The 15,353-nt window shown below is 35.9% G+C and overlaps 1 protein-coding gene across 3 annotated transcripts in view; it reads left to right on the top strand.

Annotated features, from left to right (window-relative positions):
* Positions 1–335: 335 nt before the first annotated feature.
* LOC105215648 (probable serine/threonine-protein kinase DDB_G0267686) overlaps positions 336–15,353 on the top strand; it is a 159,400-nt gene continuing 144,382 nt past the window's right edge. Inside the window, exons 1-2 of one of the 3 annotated variants that reach the window (XM_054234878.1) lie at positions 336–952; positions 7,689–8,689. In XM_054234878.1, the coding sequence (XP_054090853.1) occupies positions 8,688–8,689 (2 nt within the window). In that variant the 5' untranslated portion in view covers positions 336–952; positions 7,689–8,687. Of the gene's footprint in view, positions 971–4,168; positions 4,967–7,688; positions 8,690–15,353 lie in introns of those variants that run through there. The other 2 variants (XM_054234876.1, XM_054234877.1) reach the window with 2 other exon arrangements.

Below are 15,353 nucleotides of genomic sequence, written 5' to 3'. Positions count from 1 at the left end.
TCCACCACCACCATCACGACCACTAAATCGGCCGGCTGCCACTCGTGTTTACACTGTCTTTGCGGCGCTGCCACGACACTATTTGACTTTGGTTCGCATTGCGACTGCGTTGCTCCACACGCCAAACACACCACACACACACACGCACACACAGCCGAACGCATGGCGCACTTCATCCACACTGTCGACTTGCTGCCATGCTGCCGCGCAGCCGGGCGCTGGTGGTTAGGCCAGGCCAGGGCAAGAGCAACGATTGACTGACACTACACGTTGTGCGCTTTTTGCCTGCGCCTCAGTTTCGTATCGCATTTAGTTGGGTTCACACACTCCGAACACGCTGTGGAACACCGCTGGCGACAACAACACACAACGCCATCGCCATCATCAACCAACCAGCCAACCAATAACCAGACCGCCGAAGAACGTATTATTAACGAATGTATTGAATGTAGTGCGACGCACTAGCGTACAAGTGAGTGCTAAATGCCAGTGCCAGTGCTAGTGCTAGTGTATTAAGGCTGCCACAGTGATTGTGGATTGTGTGGAAGAAGCCCAGCGCGGTACCACCGTTGCGCCTCAATATTGCGGGCCCGGAATCGCCGTAGTCAATCGTCAGCCGTGTGTCGTCGGTGCGGAGACGCGGCAAAAAAAAATTAAAAATATCAAATAAGCAAACAAGTCAATAAATTAAAAAATAAATATAACCACATATAAATACAACAACAACAACATCAGTGGTGGATGTGTGTCTGTGCATGTGAAAAATATATCGAAAGAAAAGTGTGCAAAGAAAAAGTGAACAACAACAACCATTAACGGATGGGGAAAAAGATAATGAAAAGCAATGCAAAGTGCAGCGTGGAGTGAAGTGAAGTGTCGTGAAGAAGCGTGTCGGCTGAAGCACATACGCGCATACTTACATAGCGCGCCGTAAAGTGGTTAAACTATTAAGGTGAATGTGCCGCACAAAGTTAGTACAAATGCTAGCATGTGCTATTATTATTGTTACTACTTGCTTTAAAAATATTTTTTGTTTTCCATATTTATGAATTGGAAATAAAACTAAAGAAGCAAAGTTAATTTTTTTAAGAAATTAATAAATTTTGTTCAAGGAAGAAGGTGAAATAATCGTGAAGAGCGATAAATAATAAACAAAAATTATATTTATTTAAAGGAAATGGAAAATTCGGTTCGTACTGATAAACATTTAATGCGTTGTCGAGTTAGTTTCAACGAAGACAAAAATATTTTTTTGATTTTTATATATTTTGGCAAAAAATAGTGATTTTTTGGTTTGACCGATCGAATATTCTAAACCATAAATTACAGTTTAAAACCTCTATTATTAGTTTTTTTATGAATATCTTGAATATAAATATTAAAATATTGAAACTCAATACACATTAACTACATAAAAACAAACGGAATTTTACAAATTCGATAACAGAAATTTTATTTTTTATTTTTTTTATTAATTATAGAAAATTGTTTTGAGTACCTTTTCACCACGACTTGAGTTCAGCTTTTTTCAACATTTAGACATTTTCAAAATTTTTTTTCGAATTATTTTTCAAAAGCATATTTTCTAAAATTTATAAAATTATTTTTTTGTTAAAAAAAAGGTCCAACAAGTTTTAAAACGTCTCGAATCGCTTTTCTATGGCGTAAGATTTTATGATTTATGTATATTTTAAGTCTTAGAAGTCAACTAGATTGATAATTGTACCAATGAATCCATAATTTATAGTCCAAAACTCTAATGCACTCAGTATCGGCGCTGATGGTATCAGAGATTCATTTATTCAATATAAATGTTTGCATTTTTCTCGAATTATCGACATTTTTTGAATCAGTTCATTTTAATTATATATATATTTGGCGTAGGAACCGTTTTAAGCGAATCCACCAAATCGCGCCACTCATTCCTCCTTTTTGCTGTTTGGCGCCAACTGAAAACACCAAGTGAAGCCAGGTCACTTTCCAATTGGTCTTTCCAACGGAGTGGAGGTCGGCCTCTTCCGCGGCTGCCCCTAGTGGTTACAGCATCGAACTCTTTCAGAGCTGGGACCCACCGCATTAAAAAAACCTCCCCAATGAAAGACCAAAGAGAGCCTCTTTTTAATTAGTTGAGTTAAATAATCCATTTCTGTTATCGGAAGTCCACCGTGTCTGAGATTGTTTTCATACACCTCCCTAAAAACTTAATATCAACATAATTTGGCTGAAAAAACTATCAAATTAAGCTGACTATTACCTATATATGTAAACGAATGTTATGAGTTACATTTCTATATTTAAAGACTTAATTTCCATAAATTATGATAGCCGTGTAATAAAGACAAAACTAAATAAAACATACGCCAATATGCCAAAGGCCGTTGCCGCAACAATTTAGATAAGCAACAGAAAGCTTTAAATAACAAACGAAAAAAAAAACAAAATATTTCACCCTCAAAGCTAGCGCGAGCAATGAGCAACAGAAACGTATTCAAATCACCCTATTCCTTTCAGACTACTAATACAGCTACTATTACCTGGCGAAAAGCCGCTTAAGAGCCAGCCAGTGGCCAAGTAGGACACAAACAGGACTAAACAGTTATAAAACAAAAATCTCAAAGAACTAACAGTGAGCTTTTACTATACATATACCATCCTATGTTCTTTGTAAAAATGGTTTGTAATGAAAATGAAAGATTTGAAAATACAATTATTTATCGAAACTTACATTCCTTGAACTTCGATTCTTCTTTCAGAACTCCAAAAAAATATCTTAAAATTCGTTAAAGTAGTATAAAATCATCCCTGCAGGGTCTGCTTAACTTTAAAAGTTGGGCATGTGGGTGTAGACATATCATTCATATTTTTGCCTAACTCCAATGCCTGAAACTCAATCGACATTCTCCTTAGACTGTCTGTCCTTAGTAGTAGTAATGGTGGCGGTGGTCCGTGTTCAACGATTTAATCGAGCATTGTCACTTTCACTAAACTATGCAGCACTTAAGCACATAAGCTAACACAGCGAGAACCCCCAACCAGAAGCCCAAAACTTTACCTCCCACTTTTTACACAATATTCTGCCTTTCATTTGGTCCCTTGGCAAAGCTAGCGTTATTGAAGTTCTTAAATTACAATGACTAACCAGTAAGTCAACCACCACTTACTTATGAAAATATGCCCGTTTAAGTAGTGGAAATGACATGTCTATTCCTGGATTTAACGCTCCTTGGCTTTGGCTATACACGCTTTTGGGTTTGGTGAGGTATTTTTATGCGTTTTTTCTGCTGAGTTGCTTTTTCAAAGGGCTTTTAAATGCTTTGTGAAATAGTCCGTTGCATGTTTTGAGTTGCTATTTGATTGAAGTTCAGAAAACAATATAGATTTCGCTTCGGTCTTTAATGGGTAAGGGATGGGTGTATTACTTTTCGGCTTTCTAAGTGGCGTAATAACTGTCCATGTGACTTTAGATAAGATCGCCAAAGCGTGTCAGTCATCACTTCGTGTTTTTTATGTTTGTGAAGTCAGGGATACCTAAACTAATGTAAGATTTGCCAAAGGGTGATTTAATAGATCTTTAGGGGTCTGATGGATGAAACTAGATTGAGTTCTTTATATTTGATTTGAAGGTTTATAGTATAAAAGTCCAATCTCCCCAGTTTCTGAATATGCTTCGAAGCTTTAGAATATCATTTCGAAACAAAGGATAATAGGACTACCGAGAAAGTTTCTAAGTGTCCTAAGTCTTCAGGACACTAAGTGAAAAAAGAGCTATAAAAATGTACGTTAGTATTAGCATAGAAAGGGAATAAGAAATTAAAAAGCTATATATTGTTCGATTGAATCTCATTTTCGCAAATAAACCGACTTTAAGGAATCATTGATATATTGACTACTGTCAGATACTAACATATAATATCTGATAATATTCAGTGACTTCAAAAGTCATTCCCAAAATGTCCCCCAAAAGTTCCAAATATACCAACTGCTTCAATTTTGCACGTGACTACAACACACCGGTCAGCTGTTTACGACTTTGACGTTTGGCGAAAAATTGCGCTCCCGTTGTTAGCAGTTTCTCTCTCTCTTTAAGCGCCCTCTCTCTCTCTCTCTCACACACTTTCTCACGCTGCACAGCACTTTCACGCTCGCTTTTCCGCTTTGAGCCTTGCGATGTGTCACTTTTACGCTTAGCGCGCTCTCCACAAACTGCCGCTCAGCAAAATGCTTGTTATGTGCTTGCTCTCTCGCATTAACTGTATGTGAGTGTATGTCACAGCGTTGCTTTATAAAAACACACCTGTGTTCTGAGTGGGTTGCGAAGACTGTCGTCGGCAGCATGATAACTAAACGCCGTTAATTTGTTGTTGGTAGTTTGAGAAAATGGTGAGAGCGCAGCAATGTGGAGAAGAGCAACAGCAAACGGTAGCAGCGCAACGAAGCAACGAGGATGCCAATAGTAGTCCACACAAAATAATGTACTTTTTTGACATTTGTGTTATTTCGTGACACACAAATCAATTTCGTCGTCGTTGTCGTTCGGTTCGGTGTGTTACGTGAATTTTTCCAAGCGAAACGATGCGCTGAAAAAACAGTTATTGCAGTGAAAATTTTCAGCTTAAGTGCAGTCTAAAAATGCTAGTTAACCGTTAATTTATAAGCTTAGAGTTTGTGGTTGGAGCGTCCTTCGAAATTTGTGGATTTCAGTAAGAATTTTGCTTGAAATCCTTGCGTAAGTGAGACGTGCCTTCGTTCGCAGTGTTTGCTGAAAAAGTGTTAAAGCGTTGTCGGCAATAGTGACACAATTTTCACGCACACACGCGTACAAACTGAGGCAGGTAAAGTGTTATGCGAAAACCGCACGATTTTTTGTGGGTCTCCAACGACCGCTGGCGGATATCGGAAGCGGAAGTTGCTGCGAAATTAGTGTTGGGTTGTGTGTTTGACTGAATATATGACACTAAAGTTGTTGGTAAGTAAACGAAAAGTGCGTTAAGCAGCTGACTAAGCTGGTTCTGTGCCTTAAATAAGCATTGAACTGCATTTTGATAGTAATATCTAGTAATATAAGTGTCTTAATAGCTTGCCTCTAGTTCAACAGCAACTTGCAACACATATTCGCAGTGACCTGTCAGTTTGCTGTGCGCTCCACGCAAAGCCTCACACCGAGATCGGGCATGCGAGAGCCAACAACACACACACACACACAAGTAAAGGAACACACCACAAAGCAAACACGCCAAGTGCCATATCGTGCAGTTGTGGTTGCTCATACCACACAGCGCACCACTGGGACTGCCACTGCCGCTGGTGCTACTGCCACTGCTGCTTTGCTAATCGATTTTGTTTCCGGCATTTTTCACGTGGTCTCAGCGCCAACCACTCTGCTGCCTTCACTCATTTGCTACGCTGATTGTTGTTATTGTTGTTGCTGACTGTTTTGGCTTTTGTCATTTTCGTGCCTCTTTTCTTGGCTTGCCTACAGCGCTTGCCAACTGTTTTTGGTGTGTTTTTTCGTACTTTTTGCTTAAGAGCTCGCGTGTGTGTGTGTTTGTGTGCGCTTGTGTCAGCTGTCTAACGATTTTTCCCCGAAAACGCATAGCATGGTTTGGAGAGTTTGGTTAGCTGCTAGCATGACTATTACGTTACGTTAACACCAAAGTCATAGCGGCCGCGTTGACCAGTTTATTGCCATTTTTGATGATTTCTTGGCTCCAGTGGCTGACCGCTGTGCTGGACGCAGCTGGTGTATGACTATGCCGTGGCTGAATTCTCGACGCATCTGCAGTTGAGTTAATAAATAAGCGCTCGTGCATGAGTGTGTGTGTGTGTGTGTGTGAGGGGGCCTGTCAGTGGCTGCAAGACACCGCTTTCCTGCCTTTCTTCTGCTACTATTTTTCATTGTTGTTGTTGTTTTTGTTGTTGCTGTTGCGCCTGTTGGTCTGCGCTTGGTCTGCTGACTGCTGTCATGTTTGTTGTTGTTGCTGTCATGTCTATTTGTTGTTGCTTTTGTTTGTTTGTAGCTGTATAGCAACGTTTTGACCTATCGACCGGATTTTTGTTGCTGCTGCGTGCCACAACCAACTGTGCGTGTGTGTGTGTGCTCAAATAATAATAGTTCTGTGTGCGCTTTCACAGCGCACAGTTTACAAATAATATACGCGTAATTGCAAAGTCTGACTAAGAATAATTAAAAAATAAAAAATAAAAAGCGCTGGAAATATTAGTAATGAAGCTGTTGCAAGCGATGTGCAACAAAGTTAAATGCTGGAGGCGCAACCCAGCTCGGCATGTGTTTGTGTGTGTAGAACTCAGAATATAGAACAAATGTCTGCCTCAGATTTGTGTGTGAAACTGTTTTTCTCTCTACTTGCTTGCAACTTTGTGCCTGCGCTCCGCATGCGAATTACATAATGTGAAGTGAGCAAATATTCATATATATATTCCTGTATGCAGGTGTCTGTGTCTCCTTCGCAAACAGCTGACCGCCTAACGCTACACACATTCTAACCCAAATGCTTGACTGTCTGCCATTACGCGTCTGGCAGTGCTCACCCAAAAAACAACAAAAAAGGAAGGGACTTGAAACTGCAATCGCCATAAAAAAATTTCATACAGTTGCCGAAGTTAGCGCAATGTGACCGGTGGTGCTGCAACACGCCTGCACTAACGGTACTTTGTTACTTTCTCGGCACTACAAGGCAGTTCAGACGTGACACACAGCGCGTACGGTCGCAGAATTTCGTGTGTAAAAGGTGTGAACAAATTTTAGTTGGACAAGGTGGGTTCTAGGTGGAAAGGATATTTCAGCTGGATATTCGGTAGATGAAACGGGATTTGCTTGTACGTTTGAGAGTGTCCTTTTTAATTATTAAAAATTAATAGCTATTACTGAATAATCAGTGAATTAAAAACAAACTAGTTATAGACTGGTTTTAAAGGGGTTCAGTTGCAAAAATTATAATTTTTGTGAATATTTAGATAAATTGGAAGGTGAAACGGAATTTGTCGGCAGTGTTCTGGTATATATATATACATATATTTTAATTATATCCGTAGTAGTTCTTAAAAAGGTTATGAAAAAAATATTGAATAATCAGTGGATTAGCAATGAACTAGTTACCGACTAGTTATAAAGTGGTCCAATAAAAAAATTATAATTTTGGTGTAGATTTCGAAACTGAGTGGCGATAATACAATAAAGTTTAGTAAAAAAAATTTTATGTACACATTTTTGGTATCGCTGGTAATACGCTTCAAAAATTCATAAAATTTTTATGGAACTTTTAAAATTTATAAAAAATATTTTTCAAAATTGTAATAAAATTTATTAAAAATATATTACAAAATTTAAAAAAAAAATTATTAGAAAGATTTTACAAAATTTTAATAAAATTTATTAAAAATATTTTACAAAATTTTAATAAAACTTTTTAAAAATAGTTTACAAAAATAAAATTGATAAAATGTATAAAAAATATTTTTCAAAATTGTAATAAAATTTATTAAAAATATATTACAAAATTTTAAAAAAATTTATTAGAAAAATTTTACAAAATTTTAATAAAATTGATTAAAAATATTTTACAAAATTTTAATAAAATTTTTTAAAAATAGTTTACAAAAATAAAATTGATAAAATTTATAAAAAATATTTTACAAAATTTTAATAAATTTTCTTTTCATTTTTACAGATGTAAAACACTGCGATGTCCATTCATAAAAGTATGAAAAATTGCAGCATAAAAGAAGGCTTTTCTTCCTAAAAGCTAAGCATAACGAACTTTGTACTTCGTAAACTAATCTTACAACGAAATTTCACCAAAATCTAGCGAAAACTGAATGTCGAGATTAAAAAAAAATCAAAAAAATCTTTAGGAAATAAAAAAAATATACTAAACTTCTGACAGAAAAATATAAAATATTACGACTAATAATAAATAATATTAATCAAAAGGCAACAACAACGCTCTAGTTTTATTGAAGAAAATAAAAATATTACAAAAAAAAATTAAAAAAGTGTAAACACACAAAATAAGTGAAAATTTGCAGCATATTATTTCTGGCTTGCTGGTGAAAAACCTACAGCAAAAGTTAACAAATACGAAAATCTTACGAAATAATATTAAAAATAAAACGCTTGCAGTGCATAACGAAAGTGTTCACATATTATATAGATTGATGCTTAAAAAAAAGTTTGTGGAATTAAAATATATAAATATATATAGAATATAAAAAAGTGCAACAAAAATTATTAAATTTTATTAAAATTAAAATTAATATACGAAATATAAACAAAAAATGTAAAATAATTGAATATGACAATTACTTTACTAGAAACAACAATTAAAAGGGAAAAAACAACAATAAAAAAATTATAAAAATATTTTAGAAATTTAAAAAATAAATATTTTATTTGTCGTTTGAAAAAAATTTAAATTTATAAATAAATAAAAAATAATTTAAAAATTTACATACTAGCAGTTATCGAACAAATATCGCGAAAAATATTCCAATAAAAAATTAAAAGGAATTAAAATAATTAACAAAATACGTATAAATATATATAACGAATATATTTCAAATATTTTTCGAGAACTTCATCAATGGTTGCTTGTGGTTGTAAAACGTAGCCGAATGCGAATCTTAATTACATGCAAAATAAATGGGTACAATGAGGCCAAATAAATACGATGTGAGTATATGGAGTTTATTAAGATATTTTATAGAAAAATAATTAAAATTAAAAAATTATATAGAATATATAAAAATATTATATAGAAAAATAATATTAAAAAAATATTTTCTTATTGTTATTTATTTTATTTAATTTTTTTTATTCATAATAAAAAATATTTTTATTAAAAAAAATTTTAAAAAATATATTTAAAAATGTTTATTAAAAATTATTTTTTTTACAATATTTATTTATTTTTATATTAAACATATTTTTTATTATAATTATTATTTATATTTAAATAATAAAAAAATATAATTTTAAATCATAAAAAAATATAATTTTAATAAATTTTAAAAAATATAATTTAAAAAAATTTAAATAAAAATAAAATTTTTAGTAAAAAATTAAAAAAATATTAAAAAGAAAAAAAATATTAATTATATATTATATATTTTTAAATAAATAAAAATTTTATTCAAAAAAAAAAATATTTTTTTGTTTTATTTGCTTAAAAAATTTTTTTTAGTAATAATAAAAAAATATAAAAAAATTTAAATAAAAAAAATAAATTTTTTTTAAATTATATTTTTATTTATTTATTATAAAATTAAATTTTTTTAAATTATATTTTATAAAATTTATTAAAATTATATTTTTTTATTATTACTAAACATTTTTTTTAAACAAATAAAACATAAAAATATTTTTTAATTATGAGTAACAAATATTTTTATTCAATTGATTAAAAAATATATATTTAATATTTTTTATTCTCTTTTTAATTTTTAATATTCTTTTTAATTTTTTACTATAAATATCCGGTCACTATTTTTCACACTTTAAAACTTTAAATATTAATTTGAATGTCGTGTTAACGATGAAATATCATTTCGAGTCTCGAATATTTATATTTGACATAACACGAACTGTCGCCATCAACTAACTAAACTACATCAACTAAATCGACTTAAATTATTTCAATATATTGCCACACCTACTTTTTTGTTAAAAACTGACCCAGTTAACGGTAAACCTTCACGGGTCACTTAACTTGTTTACAAGACAAGTTGGTTTAATATTTTTCAATAAAAATAAAGAAATCTCCAAACAAATTTCGCCGTAATCCGATGCAAAAAAAAAAATAAAATATTTTATTTATGTTACGAAGCGTATCCAAATAAATAAAATAGTATGTAATATTTACACTTAATATATTTCTACTCAAGTGTCATTTCTTCCATGTGCCACACAGTGTGTCTTGCCTTAGTGTCTTGCAATTAAACTAACAAATGACAGTTGCATGAGTAGTCACCGTCACATGGCAATACATGCGACCGATTGTATACTCATACATATACATATGTATATGATAAATGTGGGTCAATGAACTCCAATAATGTATAATAATGCTATATGAGCATATTGAAAACAATGTGCATAAACAATGAATGCTTTGCGAATTCGTTGACAAATGTCTGGTCATTCGAGCGGGTATTTATGCTTTCATCGTAAATCCAAAGCGTGAAAAAATTGAGAGAGGGGTATATGTGGGGGAATACAAGGTGGTCGAGATTTGTTTTTCTTTGATTAAAGGTTTTATTTCGCTTTTTGAAACAAAAATGTATTTCTTTGGCAGTACTAATTGACTCAATTAATAGTTCGATTCATTCAATTTAGTCTTCGGAGTTTCTCAGAAGTTTTATGATGAAATTTCTCATTGTGACTCAATTGAAACACGTGTTACTGTTTATGTTGCAGCATAAACTAGAGTTTAAGATTTCGTGTTTATAAAAAGCCACAAGGTGGTAGAGATTCGTTTGTCTTTGATTAGGGTCTTTATTTCGCTTTTTGAAACAAAATTTCATTTCATTGGCAACACTAAATGACTCAATTAATAGTTCAATTTATTCAATTTAATTTTCTGTTGTGACTTAATTGAAACACGTGTGACTATTTATGTTGCATAAACTCGAGTTTAAGATTTCGTGTTTAACAAACTCGATGTATAATTTGACAGTTAATAGACAATTAAAATTTTGAACAGTGTTGCCAGATGTGAGTCAGTCTTTTGTCGGAAGCTCGCAATTAACACCGCGGAATCGCTGACCAGCTTGCTAGAGAGAGTACCCTAACATCATTGAAGTCAGATTGGAAGCGCGTGGGTAGTCCATGCTCCACCTACGCTGGAGCGCTTCAAGTGAGCTCGCCAAACGCTGGGCCACAACCAACACCAGTAGCGAGGTCTTTATAGACCGCGGTAGATCGAAAACGGTCCTTCCAGCTGCTGCAGATTAAAACAGCTCATCTCGCCGCAATCATTGCGGTGCTTACTGGTCACTGTCCACCAGCCAGACGCTAGTTGTCAAAGCTGCTTGGAGGAAGGCTTAGATGAATTATCCAAGCACTTCCTCCTTCAATGTCCAGCATTCGTCAGACTAAAAACACCCGAGTAGGCACATCTTCTGCGAAACCAGCGAAGTGACTGGAATCGACATTAGCCGACTTAAGAACTTTATAATAGAGTCCAAGCGCTTTGGCGAATCATAAGGATCTTGGCAATCTGTCAGTAGTATTTGGGTGTCACAAAGTACAGTCGTAGATCTCTAAATGAGACTCTCTGCAGTTGCAGAGATCTATCTACCACTTCACCTCACCTAACCTAACAGATTTTGACATAAACACTCAAAGATAAAGAGAGTTAAAGAAAACTCGTTGTATGATAAACTCATCGCTTTAATCAACCAAAAACCATTCATGAAACATATAAAATTGCTTTTCGTACTAAATTTTTAATACCAGCAAGTGCCATCATTCATTCCTTTTTGAATTGCAAAAGCAAAAATATTTCATTTAAAATTTTTTTATCACCTCGCAAGTAAATTGTACATTACTTTATGACTTCCTCAATTTAACCAGCCAATAATTCACAAAAACTCTGCTATCAAAAGCATATTTTCGTTGACACCCAACGGCTACCAGGCTTTAATCTGCTGGTAACGCTCTCGCCCAGTATCCAACTGTCAATACATGCATTATTTATTTACAGTCGAAATATAAAATATGAAAAATGTAAATAAATGTGCATGCGCTCAACATGAACATGGCAAGACACACAGAGACATACGCCAAATCATAAATAAGTCATAATCACTTGCAGTTGCCGGTAAATCGCTGATATCGCCGGTGACACTTGTGCGCAAGCGCTCCAGTGTGACCAAACACATGTCATAGTCAATCTTATCGCTGCGCCATTTATAGTAAACATTCGGTCGCGCATGGCTTGTACAGCGCAGAAGTGGAGCTTTAAGTGTAATTAACGCGATATTTGCAAAAATATTTATCAGCCACATAGCTTTGTGTGTGCATGTGTGTGTGTTGCACAATTATGAAAATCGCCAAATTTATGCCGCAAATAAATTGAGCGCAAATTGCGCTGGCAAGCGGCGCGGTGGATTGAGCAACTTACCTCTGGGATTCGGAAGGTTTGGAATTCCTCCGAAAAAATGCGATTTTATTTGCCTCCTTTATGCGCCGTTTATTTGCATTGTAATCCGCTTAGTGCCGGCGCGTAAAATTTTGACGAGCGCGGCAGTGATTGCGGACGCGGCGCGTAAGCGGCTTAAGCGCATTTACACTTTATTGGTGTGGCATTGTGGAGCGCTTACGCCACGCCAGCGCACAAACGGCAACGCGCGCAAATCAGAACTCTTACCACTTGCAGGCAGCATGCGCTTGAGTGGCAGCTAATTGACTTGATGTGTGTGGCTGCGCTTCATGCTCATGCGCATTTGCAACATTGTGTGGCATGCACGACGCTTGACGAACTTTCACGTTTTTTTTAGTTATTTCCATCACTTTAACGCCGCCACTTGTAAATGACCACACACGTTGCTGCTGCTGCGGCGCTGTGGCATGATTATGAAAAATCATCTGCGCTTTGCGGCAATTAAAATTCCGTTGTTACCATGAATTCGCTGAGTTGATGATGTCATTGCAGTTTTCTTATTTTCTCTATTCGCTGTTGCAACAAAAATACAAAAATATTTACAAGAAGTTAAGAAAACGCTTATTTTTAGCATTCTCCAATCGTCTTCGATATTTACTTGAGTGCCTCATAATTTACCCTTCAATGTATCGTTTTACATTGCGCCTCCAGCGCTCACTTTTTCTGCCCCCAACTGGCCGGTGTGGCTCAGCAGCGCCAGCGCCAACGCTGACATGCAGCAGCTGTCGAAATTGTTGCATGTTCGATTGGCGCGATTGTCGTCGCTGCCGCGCTCGCAAATATGCAAGCGTCCAATAAGCAACAACAACAATATGCAGTGGCGCTGATATCTTCATGCATTCATATTTGACTCATATGCAGCCGTGCGCTCCGGTGGATTCGTCTAGCTTGGGTCCGGGTGCTGGCGTAGTCACAATCCAACGAAGTCTATGTGTGTGTGTGATCTTGCCACTTGGCCCTTGGCTTCAATCAATTGCTACTGTGTGAACGCGAATTGTTGCTCCACTTACAAGCATCGCCGTGTTGTTGCTGCCGCGGATGCCACCATCACCGACACAGCCACCGCCACCACCAGCAACGACGACCAACGGGCCGCGGCGGCTTATCTCGTGACATGCCGCTGCCGCTTGCTTGTTGCTTGTTGTTGTTACTTTATCAGATGCTATTTGTTTTTGTTCCTCATTTGTTATTTTTCCACTGCACTCTTGTTTGCCTCTTTTTCTGCGCGTTGCAATTCTTGCTTTGGGTTATTTATGTGGCTGGCCGCTGCAGTTTATTGCCGCTTCAGCTGCAAAGCGGCTACAAATTGAATTTGCATTTTGCGATTCATTCGTTTCGATTATTGGCGCTACTTGTGTTTCGTTGTAATTCACTTTGTTCTTGCTCTTGTGGCTCTTGTTGTTTCTCTTGCAATTGTTGTTGCTGGGTGTTGCGCCTAGTACAATCGGCTGGCGTGCGTTGGATCGCCTCGTTCAATAATCATTTACATTTGTTATTCAAGATTAAGGGCAAGTGTTGTTGCTGTTGCTGCCATTTTTGCTACTTTGACCTGTGGTCCACAGTTTAAGTTGTACAAATGGAATTTTAATTGTTGAACTATGATTTTTTTTAAATAAAATTAACAAATCCAATTGGAGCAAAAAGTGTGTTGAGGAGAGTTCTAGTAGGTTGTTTCAATCATCGCGAAATAGAAGCACCTCTAGTAAATATCACTTTGATTCTTCAACACTGGACCAGGGGATCCAACTTACTTTCTCCAGAAGTGGAGACTTTATCTTCGAATTTCATCTCAGAATAATAAATAGAGTTGTTTTACTTTTTTTTATAAAGTTTGAGTGAATGTCCTATATCTTTGGTTAAGGATCTTGTTATAGAACCTTGAGATCAATGATGATTTCTCCAACTATAGTTAGAAATCGTATGAGAACTAAATCTATTTTTTTCGCCAAGCAGCTAATCAGTTTAAACTCTGACGCGTCATCGCATATATTTTAATATGATCGGGACTAGTCTGAAATTAAGGTTCGACGGTTTGAAGAAAATGAGGTTACCACCTATTAAAGGATAGTCTATGTTTCTTTTAGATCTGGAACAAACAAGTTATTTTTTAGAATGTACTACGAGCATCCGAAATATATTGGGTTCTCGAAAATAAGATGTTCTGCTCGGTCTGAAATTTTTAGGAACTCACAACCATATTGCATAATTCTACGATATTCTGCTTGCGAAGTTATTTTTCTTATAGAATTACCTTTAAAACTGCCTCAAATTACTAGATTATTTCCTTGGTGCCGTGCTCTGGACACTTCATCCAGTCCTCTCGATTTGACAGTATCATCTTATAGGCATTATAGGCCTTTAAGCATCCAACATGGCACTACAGACCTTCCTTCGAGTGCCAGTAGGAACCTCGTATATTTCTGATCTACCTAACCTAATGAAGGCACTGATACTTTCTCATAACGAAGTAATTTTGCAGAGAATCCGTCGTGGAAATGTCTACACTAAAACATTGTATTTGTACTCTGTCTTAGCCAATTTGAAGTATGTAATGCTCCTAATGCTCCTTTTTCTTATTGTTCAACCGTTTAAGAGACTATTCCTATAAACATCAGAGACTATCCCATGCAACCTTGACGTCAGCGATTTGTAGCTGACAATTTATGTGCCAATCTCCGCGTGGCGCTGAAGTGGCAAATCGTCACTCAACGCGACAGCGCATTTACCCAAACATTTTGCTACTTTTAGCGTAGAGTGGTCACAAACAGAGGCACGTCTGCCATTTTTAGACAGAAAAACAAAACAAAGCAACCCGAATAGGTGCATGCAGCGCTAAACCAAAATAGCACACGATAAAAATACTGCAACATAATTACGGGACACCATTGACTGTATGTAGACACGAACTTGTGTGCGCATGGCGCATGCGTGCCGCACTTGAGCCGAAGCCGCTGTCAGCGTGGTGAAAACTTATGCTGGCGCTGTGGCGCATAGCCGCGCGTTTGAGTGGGCCGCTTTGCGCGTTGCCGCCAGCCGGCAAGCCAACGTGCCGTGCTCGTGGGCGTACAATTTGCGCACTGCTTTGATTTCTGTGAATTTATGTCGTGTACGGACCGAAGCGTACATAAATATCGGTTCGCATACTCGTATGTGGCGTGTGAATATTTTCATATA

Source organism: Zeugodacus cucurbitae, chromosome 6 (assembly GCF_028554725.1).
Source record: "Zeugodacus cucurbitae isolate PBARC_wt_2022May chromosome 6, idZeuCucr1.2, whole genome shotgun sequence".
In the NCBI taxonomy this organism is placed as follows: domain Eukaryota; kingdom Metazoa; phylum Arthropoda; class Insecta; order Diptera; family Tephritidae; genus Zeugodacus; species Zeugodacus cucurbitae.
The sequence above is the reverse complement of the archived record's forward strand: the minus strand, read 5'-3'. Positions and strand labels throughout refer to the sequence as shown.